Genomic DNA, 21,638 nt, shown 5'->3' with positions numbered 1-21,638 from the left:
AACTAAGTTTCTAGCCCTCATAGTTACAGAAAAAAGTTTGATAACACAAATCAAGTGCACTCTAAAGGCTCAGAAGACTGACACCAAATAAGAACCCCAAATTTATTTATTGTTTTTAAATCCCAGGATTTTTAAGACAGACAATCTCATGACTTTGGGGGGTCTGGTCTGAGTCATGAATTTTAAATACTGCATCACTTTTTATTTGACAAGGACCGTACTTGTGTTTGTAAATTTGTCCAGACTGCATGGCAGCAGGAGACAACTGTAGCAGAGCCCAACTGCTCCTCTTTTACTTGCTTAGTGGACCCAATCATCCCATGCCAGCTATTCAAGTTGTATAACAGCAGCTCTAGCTCTGCCAGATGCATCTTAGCTTCTGGTTCCCTAGAGAACCTGCATGCCATGCAAATATAGAAGAGGTCAGGACCAGCCCAAGTGAAGAACAAGAAGGGAGAGAAAATACTGGAAGAGAACACACAAATAAAAGTAGTAACAGTGGTTTAAGACCATTTTTCTAGTTTATAAAAAATCTATTATTGACATATACAGGCATTTTTTAAAAATAATGTTTTAAAGTTTGTTTTGTTCCAATTGGCCTCCATGCTGAAAAGCCAAAAGCAAAACAAAAAATCAAGAGCTGGGTAAGTGAAGAAGCACTCTAGTTGCAAACCTCTCAGCAGTAGAATAATTAGGTTAATGTGCAATGTACGATTATCCACAGAACCTACAACAGGATGAGAAGAGGATGAAAAGATTAAAAGCAACAATTAAAACTGTCTATAACCATACCACTCTGAATAGGCCTGATCTTGGACGCTAAGCAAGATCAGTAGTTGTATAAAGACAGCTTTGGCATATTGGTGATTGTAGACTTTTTGATTCTATTCTAATGCCAGGTAGTGCTCTTTTGAAGACATTTTTTCTCTTTTTTTTAAAAAACCACTTTTCCACTAAAAGCAAGTGCAAAACAAGAAAATACAGATCCACAAAGGGACTTAGGCACTTCTGAAATCCACAAAACCTCCACTCAGCTGCTGCCTAAACTCATTCAGCACCTAACTTTTCATTGTAACAGATCCGTACTTACCTCAAAAAAAGAAAAGGAGTACTTGTGGCACCTTAGAGACTAACAAATTTATTTGAGCATAAGCTTTCGTGAGCTACAGCTCACTTCATCGGATGCATCTGATGAAGTGAGCTGTAGCTCACGAGAGCTTATGCTCAAATAAATTTGTTAGTCTCTAAGGTGCCACAAGTACTCCTTTTCTTTTTGCGAATACAGACTAACACAGCTGCTACTCTGAATACTTACCTCAGCCACCTATCACATACCAAAGTCTCAGCCTGATACTGAAACCAGGTGAAGCTAGGCATTCTCATACTACCTTTAAAAAACAACAGCAACAAGAAAGATTTTCTTCTTTTACCTATTGTAGAAATGCCCAACAGACACACAAACTGAGGTGCAATATGGGCAATATGTATCAATGACAGATTTAAAGTCCAACATCTCAAAACTCATCAGAGCTTGAGATGAGTTTTATATCATTAGAGAAGAGGTTTTCCAATGAGATAAACAGTATTTACTTCTAGCCCTGGAAATCCTGAGATGTTTTATATTTAAAATTGTGATTTATACATGGAAAACCAATTTTAGGTAATTTATATATGGAATATAAATTACCTAAAATAATTGCCCATTATTATTTTAAAGTGGGAAATCTTCCCTTTTCCATTGTATAAATCTCCCACTTCTTGTCCTAATTGCTTTAAATATAAATGCCCAGTTTTGTAGGATATGAGCAGTCCCACTGTATGATCAAATATGTAAGTGTTCCACTTATATTAATATTTATATTACAAACTAGTCTAATAAAATAGCAGCCTTCCCAGACTTTGGATATGTTATCAATTAATACAAAACGCAAGAACTTGAAATACACATTTGCAAGGTTGGGGGTGAAAGTGGGGAAAGGGTATGCAAGACAGCAAGAGGCAAGTGGTTCTAAGTGCTTCTCTTTCATTTCAAACTTTGAGGGTAGCTACATACTGAAGTAGGACTTCTAAGGAGTCTTACATCATTCGATGCCGGTCACAGCACAAACCATTTTGATTTAAATTGTGCTTAGGGTTATTTCCCACACTACCACCCTTAATTTTTTTTTGAATGAAAAGGACACAAGTAATTTAATAACACATTTATTAGAGCATAAGCTTTCCTGAGCTACAGCTCACTTCATCGGATGCATCGAAAGCTTATGCTCTAATAAATTTGTTAGTCTCTAAGGTGCCACAAGTACTCCTTTTCTTTTTGCGAATACAGACTAACCCGGCTGCTACGCTGAAACAAGTAATTTAATGTGTAGTTATGCTGTGAAAATAACTAAGTAAACATATCAGGGGGTAGCCGTGTTAATCTATATCCACAAAAACAACAAGGAGTCCGGTGGCACCTTAAAGACTAACATTTATTTGGGCGTAAGCTTTTGTGGGTAAAAAACCACTTCTTCAGATGCATGGAGTGAAAGTTACAGATGCGGGCATTATATAATGACACATGAAGCGAAGGGAGTTACCTCACAAGTGGAGAACCAGTGTTGAACCAAATTGGCCCTGTCAACACTGGCTCTCCATTTGTGAGGTAACTCCCTTCGCTTCATGTGTCATTATATAATGCCCACATCTGTAATTTTCACTCCAGGCATCTGAAGAAGTGGTTTTTTACCCACAAAAGCTTACGCCCAAATAAATGTTAATCTTTAAGGTGCCACCGGACTCCTTGTTGTTTAAGTAAAAATAGCATCTTCTTATTCAACAGATCCATTTTCTGTATACATTTCACAACCAGATCTGCCCCCTAGGGACAAATACATTTGTACTGCTGTTTAGTCCTTCTAATGCTACAGAGCTCAGCTAACACAGCTGAGAGAATGGACTAGATGGATTCAGCTATTCCTTGTGCATCATTGCTAGAATTGCTTACGGAGTTCTAATCAGTTATGCCTGCACAACCCAGTTGCATAGGTGTAACAGAGGGCCTAATTTGACCCAGAGAAACTTTATTATTTGTTGAGTTAGTAGGAAGGGAACATTTCTGTCAGCTGAACATCTTTAAGCTACAAATATTGGATAGTACATAAAGAGCTCCACAGAATGAAATGTAGACAGCAGCTGTTCAAACTTAAACTGTGCTTTAAGGCCAACATTAGGCAATTTTTTCTACATTTTAAAATTAGCAGAAATATTTTTATTCTTTTGAACGTTAATAGGATCTAAGCATTGCCGTGCAGTTTACTGCCTGAAGACTGAACATTGTACTAGACAACTGAAACGGACTAGTTTAATTTTCAAAAAGAAAAGGAGGACTTGTGGCACCTTAGAGACTAACAAATGTATTAGAGCATAAGCTTTCGTGAGCTACAGCTCACTTCATCGGATGCATTTGGTGGGAAGTGAGCTGCAGCTCACGAAAGCTTATGCTCTAATAAATGTGTTAGTCTCTAAGGTGCCACAAGTCCTCCTTTTCTTTTTGCGAATACAGACTAACACGGCTGCTACTCTGAAACTAGTCTAATTTTCATTATCCAGGCCGAGAAAAAAAGCAAAAAGTAAACAATGTAAAAGGTGAAAATAAAAATTACATGTTTAAACATCCTTTTAGTTTAGTAAGCTGGCTAGTAGCAACAAGTAAATTGGCTTCTCACGGTGCTTTATCTTTTTGGTGACCCTTTAAAAGGCAATACCCAGGGCGCCTCCAAATCCAAAGGACGGTTCGGGGGGGGGGGGGGTCCAAGGATGCGTATGGTCGCATTGAGACTCGGTGGGTAACATGGCCTTTTATTGGACCGACTTCTGTTGGTGGGAGAGCCATGGAGCGCACTCTGCGTGCGCCGTGCATTGGCCATAGTATTGCTCTGCCCTGAGGGAGGGTGGAGATGAGGCCGGGGAGCTGCCGGCGGATGGGTTTCGAGGCTGCCGCAGGACGGGGGTGCCAGTGGGAACGGGGGGATGACCCCGTGCTGGGCTCGAGGCCAACAGCGCCGCGTCTTCTTCCGCCCGAAGCCTCATTTCAGCAGGGAGTATCCCTCCGCGTCTCCGCCCCCGCCTGCTTCGCAGCAGATGGCCGGCTGCCCCACGCGATGTCCGTTCAACAGTCAGGTTAACCGCCCCGCCACATCCCAGGCGAGGCGCCGTGGAAAGGCGGCGGCTCCAGGCCGGGAGCCCGCAGGGAGGAGGAAAGGCGCTTGGGAAGTAGTTCCGGGGAGGAGCCGGAGGAGGGAAGTTACTGTCGCGCCGCCGCCGGGTGAGTAAGGGCGGCGCGGGACAGGGGACGCCGCCGGTGTGTCGCGCTGCTGCTGCCGCTCCCGCTCCCCGCGCGCGGCGGGCTCTGCGGGCGGCAGCGGCTCCTCCTTGGGGCGGGCTGGGGGCGGGGCGGCCGCACTCGCGTTTCCTCCTTCGGCGCCATTTTGTAGCGCAGAGAATCCGCAAATAAAGAGCGGGCGGCAGCGCGGGGTGGGGGAGGCGGTGACCGCGGAGGCCCCGGGTCTGGGCGCTGAGGCGGGTGCGGAAGGTGCCGCCCTTGATGTGACGGGCCGGGCCCGGCCCAGGCAGTCGGTGCGCGGGGACAGCGAGGCCTCCGCGCCGTCAGCAGGAGGTGAGTAACCGAGCAGCCTCCCCCTCTCCCGGGGTGCCGCCGCCGCCGCCTCCCCCTCCGCTCGGGATGCGCCCGCGGGAGCGGGGCCGGTGCGCACCGGGCACCAGGGTGTCCCTGTCCCGCTGCTTTTGAGGCTGGGGGCTCCGGCCGTTACCTACGGGGGCAGGGCAGAAGCACCTAGAGCCATTTTGTGTGAGGCGCAGGCCAGAGCCCGGCTGGGTGCGTGAGTCACGGCCCGGCCCCGGGGGCGCCCATTGTGCCCACCCGCCGGCTGGGGAGGCCCCGTTTTCTCCTGTAGGCTGCGGCGAAAGCGGCCGGGAAGGGCTGGGCGGAGCCCGGGCGGGATCGGGAGCCATTCGGGGGTTCTGCCCCCTTCCACCGGCAAGGAGCCGTAGCCCCGCCGCAGGGAGCGGCCTGTGCGCTCCGCTGTCAAATGGCCCTTCTTGCTGCGGCCGTGCGGGAGAGCTGAACGCTTTGCAGTGGCCCGTCCGGCGTGGCGGAAGGGTCCGCTGGCTAAACGTGGAGGAGCAGCTCACTTGGGCTCCCGTCCCGCGGAGGCTGCTGCACCGTGCTGAGCTTTACGCTCTGTGCGTGGGTTCCGGGAAGGCAGTGGGACTAGTCACCCGGCCTCAAGTTAAGTATGTGAAGAAATCTTTGTAGAGCCGGGGCCATGTTTTGCATTTTCGTTTGTTTGTTTTGGAGACACTGGTGCCTGTAGTGGTGGCTTCTACGCAAACTGTAACATCAAAATTAGCTGCCAGGTATTTTTTAAAAAAATAAAAAGCCTGCAAAGCAATGTTATAACTAGAACAATTGAAATTAACTGCATCATTTCATCCCTGTAGCTAATATTTTATATTCCTTAACATACAACAGTACTGATGACATAATATTGTAAAGTGGCATGTGAGATAAAATAGAACATTATGATCCTCAAGTATGAGCCTTTTAGTTCATGGGTCAAATATGGCAAAGTAACATCTGCTATAATCAGCTTGTAAATTCTTAACTTATTACATAGAAAGTTAAATAAAAACCCATCCTGTCTTCTAACTGTCTGTGTTAATGTGTTACAAATAGGTGAAATACTAATGTATGTTTGATATTACTGAGAGCAAAAGTAAAAGACTGGAAACTTGACAAGCTACCATTTGTCACCAGAATGAATTTTTGGATTAAGGGGGGTGTGTGGTTTTTTTTTTTTAGTATGATGGTAAATAAATTATACCATATATAAACACTGAATTTGTGTTTTATTTCAATAGGATGTATTGTAGATTATTCTTTAAAAGAATTTTTATTGTTTGTTCTTGTAGAAAATGGCATGTTGTCATGCTCTTACAGAAAATTACAATAACCTTAGCAGTGAGCTTGAGCATTCTTTCAGTTCAGAGCCAGTTGAGGGGAAGCATCTTTAGCTATTGCACAATATTTAAAGTTGCTAAAGTTCTTCATGCTTTGCTTTTTTAAAAAAAAAAAACAACTTTTTTTAGTAAACGTATTCTATGTACTGTGGTCAGTGTCTTGGAGATGGTGGTCCCTTAGCATGTTTTCTTACTTGTCTTACTATTGGCATGTTAATGACATTTAAAATGAAAATTGATAAAATAACAAACAAGACCCCTTGGGTTTTGAGCTTGCACATAATTAAGTATGCAGTAACTTTACACATTGAGTAAAAGTACCTCATGCTTGCGTGTTTATAGGATTGTTGCTTTACTGATTTATTTATTTATCCTTTCCCCATATCCAGGTATATATACTGATAAAACAATAAGCAATATAAAACAGACAGTCAGCATTCAAAGACATAAAACAATTTAGGTTGGCTTCTGCCTCTCCTTCATGCTGCTGTAGATATGTCAGTAGTTTTGAGGAAGTTACTTAATGTGTCTCAATGTTGATTACTGGGGTGGTATTATCAGTCTGCTCTGTATAGCTAAATCACAGTATCTTAGCAATTTAAACTTGAGAGAAGTCTTGCTGATGCGGAAAGTCTGCCATGTTTCAGTAATAGGGTGCAGTGTGTATATATAATATACAAAAAAACTATTAAGAGGAAGTTATCTATTTAGGTTGCAAAGTCAACCCCTAAGTAAAGAAATGCCAGATTTACAGTTGCTCATGCAACATGAATTCTGCCCCTTGTGCATCCATCCTGTGCACTGAATAATATTAACCTGGGGGTGAGGGGGAGGAATATACACTATCAGATTAAAGATTATATTATTATGCATATGCACAGGGGGAGAGAATTAAGATTGTACAGGGAATTTACATCTGATATTTCCTGACATTTGAGCCACATGGCTTTGCAACCTAAATAACTGTTTTAATGTAGACTTAATATAATTTTATAGTTCTTAAAGGAAAAAGTGTTATGCATATAGCATCATTAGCATGGATTGAATCTGAAACTTCATTGCCTCAGGACTCGTACTACAGTAGGTGGCAGTAGGAGAAACAACTTGGTTGATTAGCTGCTGGTAGCTTTTGCTGGAGTGCAGGCAACCTGGCCTGGTTCTGATCAGAACAGTGCCCCTAAAGCCTTGTGCTTGATCCAGACAGAGATGGTTGTATGAGTGCTCCCACCACTCCTTTTGCAGCTCCAAGGTGTGTCTGCTGCTGCAGCTTTGGCACAGCACCTAGGACCTGTCTTATAGAATGTTCAGATTGTTATTGTGGCATACTGAAAAAAATTGAGTCAGGTAAACAAGTAGCTTATGGGAAAGAGCTGTCTAACAAATCGTAACTTCTCATGCATTTCAGGGGACCGGCAAAAGGCACATCCCTATCCCCAAAGCTTTCGCCTTGCTGAATTTCAGACGTGCCAAACAATGTAGGTGTTAGAATTGCTTACAAAAATAAGTGAGTTTTTATTATGAAGAGTGGTAGGCAGCCTAAACATAGGGGGTCACTACTAGTTCCATTCTATGACTTAGAATAACTTATGGTCTTTTTGGATAACATGACACAAAAGCAATTAGTAAGATTTCCATTATGATCCCATTTTCAGTTGCTTAGCCCTTTCCAAAATTTTCATCTATTGAAATTGCATCTCAGAGCATGGTTTCTGCCCACATGGGTCTTAGAAAGTTTGAGCAAAAAAGGCTTTGGTGGCTTTTCAAAAGGGGAGGGCGTGGTGGCAAATGCTTCCCTTTCTAAAAGTTTGAATAGCTGTATCTCTACTTTTTCCACGGTCAAGTGTCTTTATTTAATCAGGCTGAGAGGTTGAAAATTGCATGTCATACATGCAGTGTACTTCAGGTGCAACTTTTAAGTACTTTTTGCCACTGTTCTATGCATGGCTAACAAACCAGTGTTGTGTATGTACATTGACAGAGCCCTCTTTCATTGAGCGAGTATAGCTTTGCACATCTTAAAACAGTATATGCCCAATGCAGTTTTTAAAAATATGAAAAACTTAAAGGCCTTGCCTTACTAGGCTCATCTTGAATGTTTTGCAGTATTTAGCTTATATGTTTGACTTAAATTAAAAATTACATCTGAGTATTATGCTTGCAAATGGTGAATAAAAATCAGTTTTTAAAATTTGATTTTTTAAAAAATTTAAATTAAGTACAGGCTATTTAAAAATACCTGTTTAACATAAAATTTGAAATTGACCACCTCTATTAAGACCTAAACTTTCTATAATCTATTAATCACTTAAATTAAATACAGTATAGAACTTTTTTCTTTACAACCTGACATGCTGTTAAACCACTGAGCTAGTGAAAGTCAATAGCTAAGCACCTCGAACCAGAGTTTGATGAAATGCTAAACCAGCTTTTGACATCCGTAGCCTCTTCTGCAGAGAGAATATTCTGTTTGTTTCAGTTTATTCAACTAGTTCAGTTTAATGACTAGCTTATTGAAAGTTAAGAAGCCAATTGGGATTGGAAAAATGTTTTCCTCTTCCAATCTATGCATAAAAAGTAGGTGTGAGGATGAGGAGACGATCGGCTAGTTCTAAAATCTTGAATGAGTGGTGATCAGAAACAATCAGTTCAGTTCACTAACTATATATGCTTCCTTTGCTTTATAAATCAGTTTTAAATGCAAAAAATTTTGATGTGCTAAATATGTAACAAATTTAGAATTTTATTTAATGAGAAATTTAAAATGCTCTTTGTGCATTTCGATTTCTATCGAAAGGGAGCTTGACCGATCACAAGGAAAATTAAGCACCTAGTAAATAAATGCATCACTCACCATTTTGTAACGTAAGTAAAAATTAAGAATTTGAATAAATGTTAGTGAAGCTATATAATTGCTTAAGTGTGTATGGATTGTGTATCCTAGTTAGCAAAGTGCCAAATTTAGCATAAAGGCTATATTTAGTTGCAAATCAACATGTTTTAATAGTTACCAGTCAAGGAGAATCAACCTTTCTTTAGGAAAATAACTGAAGTACAAATAATGACAGGTTTCAGAGTAGCAGCCATGTTAGTCTATATCCGCTAAAAGAACAGGAGTACTTGTGGCACCTTAGAGACTAACATTTATTAGAGCATAAGCTTTTGTGGACTACAGCCCACTTCATTCACTTTACAAATGAAAACATGATTAAAATCAATGACTTACATCAAGGTTTCATGCTTGTTTTAAATCATGGTTAAAATCTGATTTAAAATCAATCCATCCTGCTTGCAAACGATGTAATGCAAAAGTTAAGGTTTTCTGTTTGTGGATATACATTGCACCATGGTCTTAAAATAGTTTCTCATTCTATATTACTACATTTCTGAATACACCTTGCATTACAAAGATTGGAGGGCTGTGCTGGATACTCATTGTATATTAATGATTTTTGAGGAGTCTATCTAGCACTTCAAAGATTTTAAAAAAAGCCACATCTTTTTAAGATGTGGAAGTGTATACTGTAATTCAAGAAAGTGTAATCTAACCTAATGTAATTACTGTATTGTGACATATGCACAATGGAGCAGAATTTAGGCTGTGAAGGCACCCTAAACTTTGGTAATAACCATGCAACCTCCAGTGTTCTAAGTTGCTGCAGTATACTTTCCGTCCATCCAAAACCTTACCTTGTTTCTGTCTTCTTAAGAGAAGTCTCCAGCATTCTTTGCCATCTTCACATCCCCTACAACATGGTCAGTAAAACTCCCAAAGTTTCAGAGTAGCAGCCGTGTTAGTCTGTATTCGCAAAAAGAAAAGGAGTACCTGTGGCACCTTAGAGACTAACGAATTTATTAGAGCATAAGCTTTCGTGAGCTACAGCTCACTTCATCTGATGCATTAGCTCACGAAAGCTTATGCTCTAATAAATTCGTTAGTCTCTAAGGTACCACAAGTACCCTTTTCTTTTTACTCCCAAAGTTATTCACTTTCATCACCAATAGAGGCAAAAAGCAGTATGCATCCCAGGTTATCAAACTTTGATTCGAAGGCAAAACATTAATAGTGATCTCTGCAGTGTGAAATAGAACAACATTACATAGGTGTTATTTGGGACATATATTATTATGTGTCAGAGTTGAGGTTTAATTGGGAGTGTTTAATTGGCCAAACATAAGGCATTTGAACACCTAAAGAAACTCGCATTAAGTCCATTAAAAATAAACTAGTATTAGCTTCTGACAGCCACTGTGGAAAAACTTGATGACAAACAGAAAATTCCTTCATGACCTCTTTCTTAAATGTTCTGATTATACTGTATTTTGGAAGAATTTCACTTCTGATCAGTGCAGATTTTTGGCAGTTGTGTACTGTACATTCATTTTATTAAGTGCACTTTCTGTATTTGAATTATATTTGTCCTAAAAAAATGTGGAATGGAGGGAGAGAAGCTTAATACTTAATTAAGCTTCCCAAAATTATCTTAAACGTTCCACAAGGGTGCGTGATAACTGCTTGTCCCAAAAAAAAAAAAATTGCTCATGGCAAGTGGTTACTTTAAATACTTGATTTTTTTGTAACTGATCACTCGAAAGAAGCATTTACTCTTGAAAGTCTGAGATTTAAAAAAACCAAACACCTCTTGTGAAACTAAACAAAAAGGAAACTTGTGGTTTTCTTTGCTGCTGTCCAGGAGAAAGGTGTACGTTATGGAACACTAGAAAAGGTGTGGGATTTAAGCTCTTAAACATGAAAAACAGATTTTTGTATTCTATTAATTTAAAATTAGTCCATGCATTCATAATTGTATAAAACCACGTTACTGGAACTGGACTAGTATTTTACTTTTTTTTTAAATTTTAAAGTGATCCTATGGTCAAATGAGTAGGCAAGTTATACCTACCCATTTGACCACAGCACCACTTTCTTTTAAAGAAACAACCATTCGTTACTCTTAGGCCGGGTCTACGTTACTGACCTACATCGGTATAACTACGTCGTGCAGGGATGTGAAAAACCCACACCATGAGTGATGTAGTAATACCAACCTAAGCCCCTGTTTAGACAGCGCCATGTTAGCGGGAGAACTTTTCCCAGCGAGATAGGTGGATTAACTGTGTTGATAGAAGAGGTCTCCTCCGTTGGCTTAGTGTGTCTTGGTTAAAGTGCTACAGTGATGCCAATGCAGCATCTTAAGCTTAGACTTGCCCTTAATGATCTTTGTCTTTTCTGAGTGTAAGTGTTCTTTATTGCTCTTAACATACTGATGAGTCTGGTCCTGAGGACAGCTAAGAAGGCTGTTGCTTCTACCTCTTGCGGCTTGGCTACACTTGCATGTTAGAGTGCATTAAAGCAGCCCTGGGCGCCTTAACTCCTGAGGTGTCCACACTGGCAATGCATGTACTGTTCCTGGACTCTGCAGAGCTGGAGCGCTCCTGGTAATCCACCTCCAGGAGCAGCATAAAGCTTGCTGTGCCCCAGCTGAAATGCCTGGGTGTCAGTGTGGACAAGTTGTTGCATTACAATGCTGTGATTGGCCTACAGAAGTGTCCCATAATCCCCTGAAGTCAAGTAGCCACTCTTCTCATTGTTTTGAAATTGGCTGCAGGCATACAGATATCCCCTTTCAAAGCTCCATTTCTGACGGCCGGCATGCTCATCTGCTCCAGGACTAAGCAAACCATTAGTGTGGAATGCTGCTGTATGAGGGGATGAGAGGGGGGGTCTGCTGCTGTCTGAACTTATGAGACAGCATGCTGACACTCAGCCCCCCTAAAATACTGTCTTCCCCCCACATATACACAACACTCCCTGTCACTCCTCCACCCTCGCCCCACCATTTGAAAAGCATGTTGCAGCCACTTGCACACTGGGATAGCTACCAAAATGCACTGCTCTTTGTGGCATTGCAAGAGCTGCTAATGTGGCCATGCCAGTGCGCTTGCAGCTGACAGCGTAAACACATGGCAGCGTTTTCCCTGCTGCAGTCTCCAAAGACTGGTTTAACTCCCAGTGCTCTACATCTGCAAGTGTAGCCAAGCCCTTAGAAGGAAACTAATTATTGGTATCTCTCTCCTGTGTGGTTAAAAAAAAAAATCAAAATCCAAGTTGCTCTTGTCATAATGCCTATGCTAAGTGTGTTTTACCTATGTAGGTTAACCAATATACTATGCTGGTAGAGCTCTCCTGGTGTGGATTATAGTGGTAAAGATGTGTTCTATAGTTCTCTGGGCTTGTCTACACTCTTGCACTACACAGTGCATTAGTGAGCACGAATGGGGGTGTAAATTCTTGCGTGCAGCAGTGTCATGAACTGTGCTGGTGCACACTGAAAGTTCCCAAACTGGCATTGCCATAGTACTGTTTGAAACTCTTTAGTGTGTGTCAGCAAGGTTGCACACAATGTGTGACATGCTGCTGCACATAAGAATTTACACTCAGCTGGTGTGCACTAATGCACTGTGTAGACAAGCCCTCTACTTTTCCCAGTAGATCAAGCTATACCAGTAGAGTTCAGCCATGTAGGGATCATGTCTCAATACCCTGGACCAATTGTTCTCAACTCATAGGCTGCTTATGGCCCAATTAGCATACAGTTGCAGCCCACGTGACATCCTCAGGACCATACAGGTAGTATATATAGAGTGTGGATACAGCCCACATGAGAGCTGTATTTTTGTCCTACAATGGTAAATAGGTTGAGAACTGCCTAGACTGACAGCTATTTCAACAAAAGTCTAGTACAGACATAGCCATCGACTATTTTATAATAGAATAGAGCCCATTTTAATGAATACCAGATTATAGGACAATGTTAAAACACTTCATGTTATTAAAAAAATGCTAGATGAAGCAGCGTATCATAAGGATTACAGAAACTGGGTGCCTTAGAGGTTCACCTGGGGCAAGTGGTTTCATGACCCTCTTGTCTTACCCATTCAGCTCTAAAACTTTTAAAAGGCACATTGTTATATGTGAGAACTAAACTGTGCACCTGAGATGAGCTTTTCTAGATAGAAATTCCCTTTACTTCCCACCCTCTGCACTTAATACATACTAAAGAAAGTAAAATCAGATGAACATATTTTCTGGGAACAAAGCAATTTTTTTTTTAGTAAAACTCGTGTATCAGATCAGTCTTGCAAAACCAATGAAAACCTATTAGCCAAAATATGGCTGCCTTTTCTCTGCATCAGTAGTATAATGGACAAGTTAACGATACTTACTGAATGCAGTCTTGAAAAGTTTCCTTGGGAAAACTGTTGCACGATTATTTATTCCCTTTTTATTAAACACTCTTGGGGAATGTTTTTCTGTTGCTGCCCTTTAACTATGGTCTTTGAGAACAGAATTTCAGTGTTTGGAAAAGTTGTTCTTGCACTCCACTTTATTTAAAAAAACAAAACAAACCCACCACAGTGAGAGTAGAGCCGCTTCCAACTGCATAGTGGCTTTCCTGCTCCACAAATGCTTTTCTGGTGGCTATACTACTTTTCCCTTCCATCTAAATCACAGCAGGTTTCTAGTTTTGAAGCTTTCCTTCAGAGGGAGGAGGAGATCAGTCTCTTCTGTTCTTTAAAAGACTTATTTGGCCTGTGGAAAGCTGGAGTTCCCCTCCCCCCCTTTCCCTGTGCTGCCCCCTGGTTAGAATTGGTTAAAATTTCAGCCTGTTAAGACTTAGGCTTTGTCAAAAATAAAAATCATGGGAAGTACTTAGAGATTATTTAATGTTGAAGTGTTGCAGAGTGGTTCAAGCATAACAGACTGGGGTATCCTAGTTAAAGAAACTAATTTTACTGATTTTTCAATTTGTCCTCCAACCATGTTTGTGTGTATTCATAAACTACTTCCCCTGAGTTGAGTCAGTGTGGAATTAGTGGCTTTTCTCCCGCAAATAGATTTGAAACAAAGCGGGTCTATAACCCTTTTAAACTATCAGCCACTTTCCAAACATGCTAAATGTTACTCGGGAGCTACTTCAGTGTTCCTTAAATGCAGCCACCAGGGGCTTTTCATGCGGCTACAGCCTCCTGGATGGTGATTGGGCTGGGAGGGAGGGGGACAAAACAGTGGCCCTTCCCCTGGGCCCTGCCCTCCCTCTGGAGCCACAAACAACTGAGAAGCAGCCAGCCAGTGTGAGTACCCAATCTTCCTGGGGGCAGTAGGGCGTGGACTTCTGGCTTTCAGCTTCAGCCCTGAGAGGAAGGCAGTGAGCTCCATCCCCTGGCCACAGGGTTTCAGGCCTCAGCCACATGGCAGCAGGTGCTGGCCCTGGGCCCACCCCTCCATCGCTTCTGGTCCCTGCTGCATCCTCCAGCCCTTTGGTGGTGCGGCTGCAGGCCTCTGGTCCCCAGGCTCCAGCCATAGGCTCTGCTGCTCCCTTGGTCCCTTATTCATCTCTTTCCCCCCTCGCCGCTGTGCTGACTCCCTACCCTCCTCCATGGCTTAATTTGTCCCCTGGCTTGCCAGGGCTGAATAAGTCTGTTTGTTAATATCACTTGTCCCTGCCTCCCAGGTAGCTAGCAAGTCTGTTGCTGAGAAAAGTGATATTAACAAATATACAAATGTCACTTTCCACAGAAGTAGACTAACTAGCAAGTCTTGAAAAGAAAAGGCAAAAAACCCCAAAAAACAAACAGCAACAAAAACCAAGAACATGCAAGGCACCTTATTTGTTTCTGTTCTGTTTAGTTCCAGTAAATAGAGACTGTACATTAGGTTTTTTGCAGACTCAAAAAATTAAATTGTGGTGAATTGGACATGCATATTTGACTTTTTCCTAAAATTGTAATTGGCTTTACAAAAAATAAATTTGCCACCAGCAAGAGTTGGTGGCTGCGCTCTGAGGCCACCGAAATTTGTTGTGAGAAACCCTATTTAACTAGATTGGCCTGTGAGTGACTTCAGTTGCAGCAGTGGACTGCCAAAGAAATTAAAGGTTGTGCATAACTGAAAATGTAAAAGGCCTGAAACTGCTATCTTTACCGTTTGACCTTGTACTGAGTTCCTCTCTCTTCTTAAACACTATAACCAACCAAAAACTTTTAATGACAGGTTTCGGAGTAGCAGCCGTGTTAGTCTGTATTCGCAAAAAGAAAAGGAGGACTTGTGGCACCTTAGACGAACATTTATTAGAGCATAAGCTTTCGTGAGCTAATGCATCCGATGAAGTGAGCTGTAGCTCACGAAAGCTTATGCTCTAATAAATTTGTCTAAGGTGCCACAAGTACTCCTTTTCTTTTTGAAAAGCTTTTAAGTAAGTGATCCTCTATTTTGGTGGTGGTTTTTCCATTGCCTCTTATGGTATTTGACCCTTTCCCATTAGGTTTTGTTATGCATGTCATTACACCTGTTGCTACAAGGTATGACCCTTTAGAGAGAGACTTCTTCTGAGGACTTTGTTTCAGAGACGTTAGTATCCTAAATATTGATAGCAGTGTTACAGAATAGAGTTGTAAACTGTCTCGCTAGGAGAATAAACTGTACATATATATGACGGAAATGAGTATTAACTGGATGAGTATTCTCTGGAAGTTATTGCCAGGGTTAATAGCAAAATTATAGAGGTTTGTTTAAATATGTAAGTCTGTGTAGAGTTTTCCTACTACACTTGTGAAAATGGAAATGAGAACACTTAAAATTGAAAATTGTCTTAACAGGCCATTCTTTTGTTAGTCACAGTAAAAACAACAATACCAGTATCAATAGTATCACCGAAATAAAATGTTACTTGGAAGTTCTACATCCTGATGTTTGTGCTGGAAGAGTGAATAGCATAGCTTGTTATCAAACAGACGTTGTGTACTTCAGCATCTGACCTCACTTGTGTGATTGGGGTTTGTTTTTTTTGTGTGTGTTCCAATTAAGAATGCGAATGCAAAGATGGGCTAACTTTCTGAACTCAGTAACTGGACCAAATCAGACTAAGGTTTGTTTTTTTTCTTCCTCAGTTCACAATGACTAATGAAGAACCTCTCCCAAAGAAGGTAAGTTTGAAATTTTTTCCCATTTTTCCTTGTTGTGTTGGTAGCAGTGACAAATTTAAATTTTTTTTTTTTTTTTTTTTTTTTTTTTTTTTTACTTTTTAGGTTCGCCTTAGTGAAACAGACTTTAAGGTTTTGGCTAGAGATGAACTGATCCTAAGGTAAAGTAATAAATGGGTTTTGTATAAACACACACTTTTTTAAATGGGATTTCTCTCAAATCTTAATGGGAAAAGTACTACTCTGTCCAAACTGCTTTTCCTAAAGTACACCATGTAGCAATACATGTAATTTGCTAGTTGACGGTGGCCAAGATTTTCAAAAGTGATTGATGTTTGGGTGTCCAACTCTAGATATATTTAAAAGGGTTTGATTTCTCATATTGCTGCTCTCCACCTTCTGAAAAATCAGGCCTCTTTAAAGGTGTCTCAACTTAAATATCCAGAACTGAGGTACCTGAAATCACTGGTCACTCTCAAAAGCATTTGTCAGTATCTGTAAATATGTCCTTGGAGTTATCAGGGTTAAAAAAAAAATCCACTTCAATTGTAAATAGCATACAAGTATTGGTGAGTAGGGAAAATTAAGCAGCTAGAAACCTCTATATAATTTAAGCTTTTTATTTAAAAAAAAAAAATTTCTGGCAGTCTTCACACCCCATAAGGATCTCTTGAATGTGGATCAGATATAAATTGATGCAGTGCTGACTTTGAGCCTGCATATGTTTTCTGTACCTCAGCTGCTTAACATTTTTCCCCAAGTAGCAGCTGAGTGAAATTGGCAAAATTGATCCATATCACTACTGCTTTTGGGAGTTCTTTGTCAGTTTCAGTGCTGGCTAATCTTGTTTTTCCCCTACTGTTATGGAAAGCTGTCTGGAACAAATACACTGAAACTATTCAAAGGAGGAAACATCAGAAACAGACTTGAGAGAGCAAAAGAGATGGACTATATGGGGAAGAGAAAGAAGTCCCTTTCCCCAGCCATTAAGTGGGAGTATTTCAAATTGGTCAGATGTTCTCAGATTCTGGCTTAGTAGGCTTTTGTAATTGTAAAAGTTGCAACAGTTTAACTTAAATCTGTTCACTTACCCCAATGTCAGGCCCTGTGGTGAGCACAATCCAATTGTAAACAAATTAACTGTGTCCACACAGTTGGGATTGTGTCAATAGAGGGATGGTTGTTGCTTTAAGTAAATAGATTTAAAAACAATTGTTAAATCATTGCAGATCTTGTATGTAGATCAGGCCAAATGAAGGGAATTCACCCTGTGTTGGAATACCCTCCTGTCTTCAAGCAGCTGGAAGTGGTAGGCTGGATTTTTCACCAGGCTGTTAGTGCTGAACCTTGCTGGTGACTGCACCCCACCACAACCACCTGGTCTGGTGTATGGCCTTCATCCAGGAATTTGTCAAGCCTGTATCATGTTAGATGGCAAGTGACTTCAGAGTTGTTTTTGGACAGGAATATACATAAGTGTTGTCTCAACCTTGAAGTATGAATGTTGGGACTTGATTTTGTTTCCCCCCCCCTTAAGATACTGGAATATTTACTAACTGGCAATATTCATGTTTACATATCTAGTATGTAGGAATTGTATAGACTTGCTTTCCTTGGTTGTATATTTTGACAAATTAAAATGTTCTGTGGTCTCTGAGAATCTTACTGTCTCTATGTTGTGCACTAATTATCAGTGCACATTTGTGGGTAATGTTTTGGCTGTTTTCTAATGGGGCTAAAAGATGAACACATGAAATAGACAGACAAACATCACATCCTGGCACTGGTTACATCAGTGAGTAAACAAATCATTAACTTGAAGTTCAACAAATACTGTCTCTTTCCAACTTTTTTCAAACTGGTTATATGAGTACTTTAAAATAGATCTAGCTACACCAAGGGGAAACCAAATTCATTATCGCTCTGCATTATAGCTGGTTCCCCCCCACTTTATCCAGTAGCTTACTACTATAGGAATGACATTTTCCTTGCTTATACAGGCAGTTCAAGAGCAGACTATGGTTCCAACGTTTATCATGGAATCCTGCCTTTAAGTCTGCTTTGTTTCCCTCCACGTCATTCCTAACACTCTTTCCACTCTACAAATGGCTTCTGTAGAGCACATGCGTACACCACTTTTGATCTGCATGAGGCTGCAAATATGAATACGTAGCTGAAGTAGACTTACTTAGATCTACTGACCGGTGTCTTCACTGCAGTGAGTCAACAGCTGATGCTCCCCCATCAACTCTACCTCTTACTCCTGTAGAGTACTGGAGTGGATGGTAGAGCGCTCGGCAGTTTATCACGTCTAGACTAGACACGGTAAATCGACCCCCCCCCCCCCCCTTGATCAATCACTGCCCATCAATCCTGTGAATAATGTAGAGAAGCCCTTAGAACTTAATGTACAAGGTAAGTAACTTCTTTCTTTGAGTAGTGTCCCTATTTTAGTTATAAGTTGGGGATGCATCAATTAGAAGTAACAGAAGAGGAGAAGGACCTTGAAGTATTGGTTGATCATAGGATGACTATGAGCTGCCAATGTGATACGGCTGTGAAAAAAGCTAATGCAGTTTTGGGATGCATCAGGAGAGGCATTTCCAGTAGGGATAAGGAGGTTTTAGTACCATTATACAAGGCACTGGTAATACTGTGTGCAGTTCTGGTCTCCCATGTTTAAAAAGGATGAATTCAAACTGGAGCAGGTACAGAGAAGGGCTACTAGGATGATCCGAGGAATGGAAAACTTGTCTTATGAAAGGAGACTTAAGGAGCTTGGCTTGTTTAGCCTAACTAAAAGAAGGTTGAGGGGAGATATGATTGCTCTCTATAAATATAATCAGAGGGATAAATACAGGAGAGGGAGGGGAATTATTTCAGCTCAGCACCAATGTGGACACAAGAACAAATGGGTATAAACTGGCCACCAGGAAGTTTAGATTGGAAATCAGACGAAGGTTTTTAACCATCAGAGGAGTGAAGTTTTGGAATAGCCTTCCAAGGGAAGCAGTGGGGGCAAAAGATCTATCTGATTTTAAGATTCTACTTGTTAAGTTTATGGAGGAGATGGTATGATGGGATAATGGGATTTTGGTAAGTAATTGATCTTTAAATATTCAGGGTAAATAGGCCAAATCCCCTGAGATGGGATCTGATTTACTATAGAAAATTCTTTCCTGGGTATCTGGCTGGTGAATCTTGCCCATGTGCTCAGGGTTTAGCTGATTGCCATATTTGGGGTCGGGAAGGAATTTTCCTCCAGGGCAGATTGGAGAGGCCCTGGAGGTTTTTCGCCTTTCTCTGTGACTTGAGCATGTGACCAAGCATGGGTGACTTGAGGGAGGCTTCTCTGCTCCTTGAAGTCTTTAAACCACGATTTGAGGACTTCAACAGCTCAGACATAGATGAGGTTTTCTGTAGGAGTGGGTGTGAGAGATTCTGTGGCCTGCATTGTGCAGGAGGTCGGACTAGATGATCAGAATGGTCCCTTCTGACCTTAGTATCTATGAATCTATTAGTGCTCCAGTCAGACTCCAGAGCAGCATTCCTGGAAAGAGGATCATGCTTCAGAGCTGGATCTAAAACTGTTGATAAGACTGCTTTGTCAACAACAGCATATGGCTGCCTGGAGACGTATACCAGAACAAAGTGTTTGGAAACTGTGAACTGATGCTCAAGTTGCAGCTTTGCTAATTTCTGCATCTACGTATGTGTCTCCCAGACAGTGGATGCACTATGAATGTCAGTTGCTATCTGCAATAGATTCCAAGCATGTGAGGCACTGCTTGAGTGCCAGGGACCCTGGTATACCACACTGATGACAACCCCTGAGCAGAGTCTCTTGATGGGAGGTGGGCAGGGGGTGGTAGTGTGGGTGGGGGGGAGAAAAAGAAATGAGGTGTTTAATGGAGGAAAAACCCCTAAAACAAAATAGAGCTATTAAGTAAAAAGAAACTATGCTAGATGCTCTGTTGCAGAACAATTAAGTAATGAAGGGTGGTGGTTTGCCCTCTTGGGCACAGCTCTGTATAGTCTCTGTGTGGACATGAAGTCATGGGCTGAAGAGGCACTACTACCAAAAAATCTGATTCAGATGCACATGCACTCCATGTGCCTTTAAGTGGAACATAGAAAGGGAGGCTACTCAGAGAAGTCATGTTCTAAGGTTGAACAATTGCAGCACAAATGTTGAAAACTCCTCACTATACAGGTGAAGGAAAATATCTTCCTTATAGCATCTTCAAAGTTCTGATCAGCACCTTTCCAGAAGATGAACAGCCTGACTAACTGAGGCTGTTTTAATCTAGCAACAGTCACAGGATTATTATTCTGAATGACTTAATTACTTGCCGATAAAACCACTTGGATTTGGACTAAGTTGTCTTCATAGTGACAAAACTGTGCATTATTGGCACCATCTTTCCTACTTGAGCTTTGACAGATTTGGACAGATTCTGAGGGAGTTGCAGGGTACAAGCCTACAGGTGGAGTCCATAACTTGTCTAATGAAGGAAAGTGGGAATACATGTGGCTATTGTTGAAGGGAAGGCATTGATGATCCATTCCAAGAAGGCTAGGACGTTGCTTAAGAAAACTTCGTCATTGTTCTCAACTATTACTCTGTCCAAATCATCTTTTTTAGTGAATATTGGTTAGGTCGTGATGGAACAGTTCTGGCAGAACCATAAGTAATGATCTCCTTGACCCAAGTTGGTTGTTTGGGTTTTTTTGTTTTTTTTTTTGGTGGGTAAACCCTGGGAATAGTGGTGGGGTCGTTCCACTCCTAGTGGTGGATTAAAATTAGATGTCAATGCTACTCTTTCTGGAAATGTCAGTTAACAGTATTGAAGCCCATGAAGTGTGTGTTTGCTGTTGGAGCCTACCAATGGTAGACAATTTTTGTTCTTAAGGGAGCAAGAGCCCCAAAGATTATGTAGAACAAATTATTCCCCTACCTGGATGACTATTGTGCATAATTTTGTTATTCCCCTTTTATTAATCTATGTATAAAAACCAGTAGAAGGCCTAGTGAGGAAGTATGGGCTATAGTGTCAATCATCCAAGATAAGTTATGCTTGTATTGTTGTGGAAAGCAACAAGAAGAAATGCCAGAGATCTGTACAGTAAATTTTTTAAAAGGATGTTGAAAAATTGTGTTAAAAAAACTAAGGTTTCGTGTCTTGAAAACGTGTCCTTCAATGAGAGACTGAGGTCCTTCAGTCTATTTACCTTCTCTCTAATAAATCTATCAAATTTTGTAGATTTTTAAGTCCAGAAAGGATTAAATCTAGCCCAGCAGTTCTCAAACTGTGGGTCAGGACCCCATTTTAATATGATCGCCAGGCTGCATTAGACTTGCTGGGGTTTGGGGCTGAAGCTGAAATCTGAGCCCCAGTGCTGAAGCTGTGGCGCCCTGCCTGGCTGGCAGGGCTTTGGCCCTGGGTAGTGGGGCTTGGGCTTTGGTCCCCCTTCCCAGGGTCCCCATAGTAATTTTGGTTGTCAGAAGGGGGTCGCATGCAATGAAGTTTGAGGAAACACTGATGTAGTCTGACCTCTTGTATAACACAGGCCACAGAATTTCACCCAGTTACTCCTGTATTGAGCTCAGTAATGCGTCACTAAAGCATATCTTC

General features: G+C 41.3%; 1 protein-coding gene and 1 long non-coding RNA gene across 6 annotated transcripts in view; one reads left to right on the top strand and one right to left on the bottom strand.

The window, feature by feature from the left end:
• Positions 1-563: 563 nt before the first annotated feature.
• Positions 564-2,490, bottom strand: LOC122459391. The gene is made up of 2 exons (XR_006280049.1): positions 1,316-2,490; positions 564-1,090 (listed from the first exon to the last, which is right to left on the bottom strand). It is a non-coding gene; the product is annotated as an uncharacterized LOC122459391 (long non-coding RNA).
• Positions 2,491-4,167: 1,677 nt separating this feature from the next.
• The window catches only part of LOC119852811 (WT1 associated protein), a 40,447-nt gene continuing 22,976 nt past the window's right edge, over positions 4,168-21,638 (top strand). For 3 of the 5 annotated variants that reach the window (XR_006280047.1, XM_038394596.2, XM_043511234.1), the window contains exons 1-3: positions 4,518-4,657; positions 15,970-16,005; positions 16,108-16,163. Coding sequence is in view for 3 of the 5 variants with exons in the window: in XM_038394596.2 (XP_038250524.1) it covers positions 15,976-16,005; positions 16,108-16,163 (86 nt within the window). In the remaining 2 variants the exon portion in view is untranslated. Of the gene's footprint in view, positions 4,307-4,517; positions 4,658-15,969; positions 16,006-16,107; positions 16,164-21,638 lie in introns of those variants that run through there. The other 2 variants (XR_006280048.1, XM_038394597.2) reach the window with 1 other exon arrangement.

The sequence above is a fragment of the Dermochelys coriacea genome, chromosome 3, assembly GCF_009764565.3.
Source record: "Dermochelys coriacea isolate rDerCor1 chromosome 3, rDerCor1.pri.v4, whole genome shotgun sequence".
NCBI lineage: Eukaryota > Metazoa > Chordata > Testudines > Dermochelyidae > Dermochelys > Dermochelys coriacea.
This window is presented reverse-complemented; position numbering and strand designations above follow the sequence as displayed.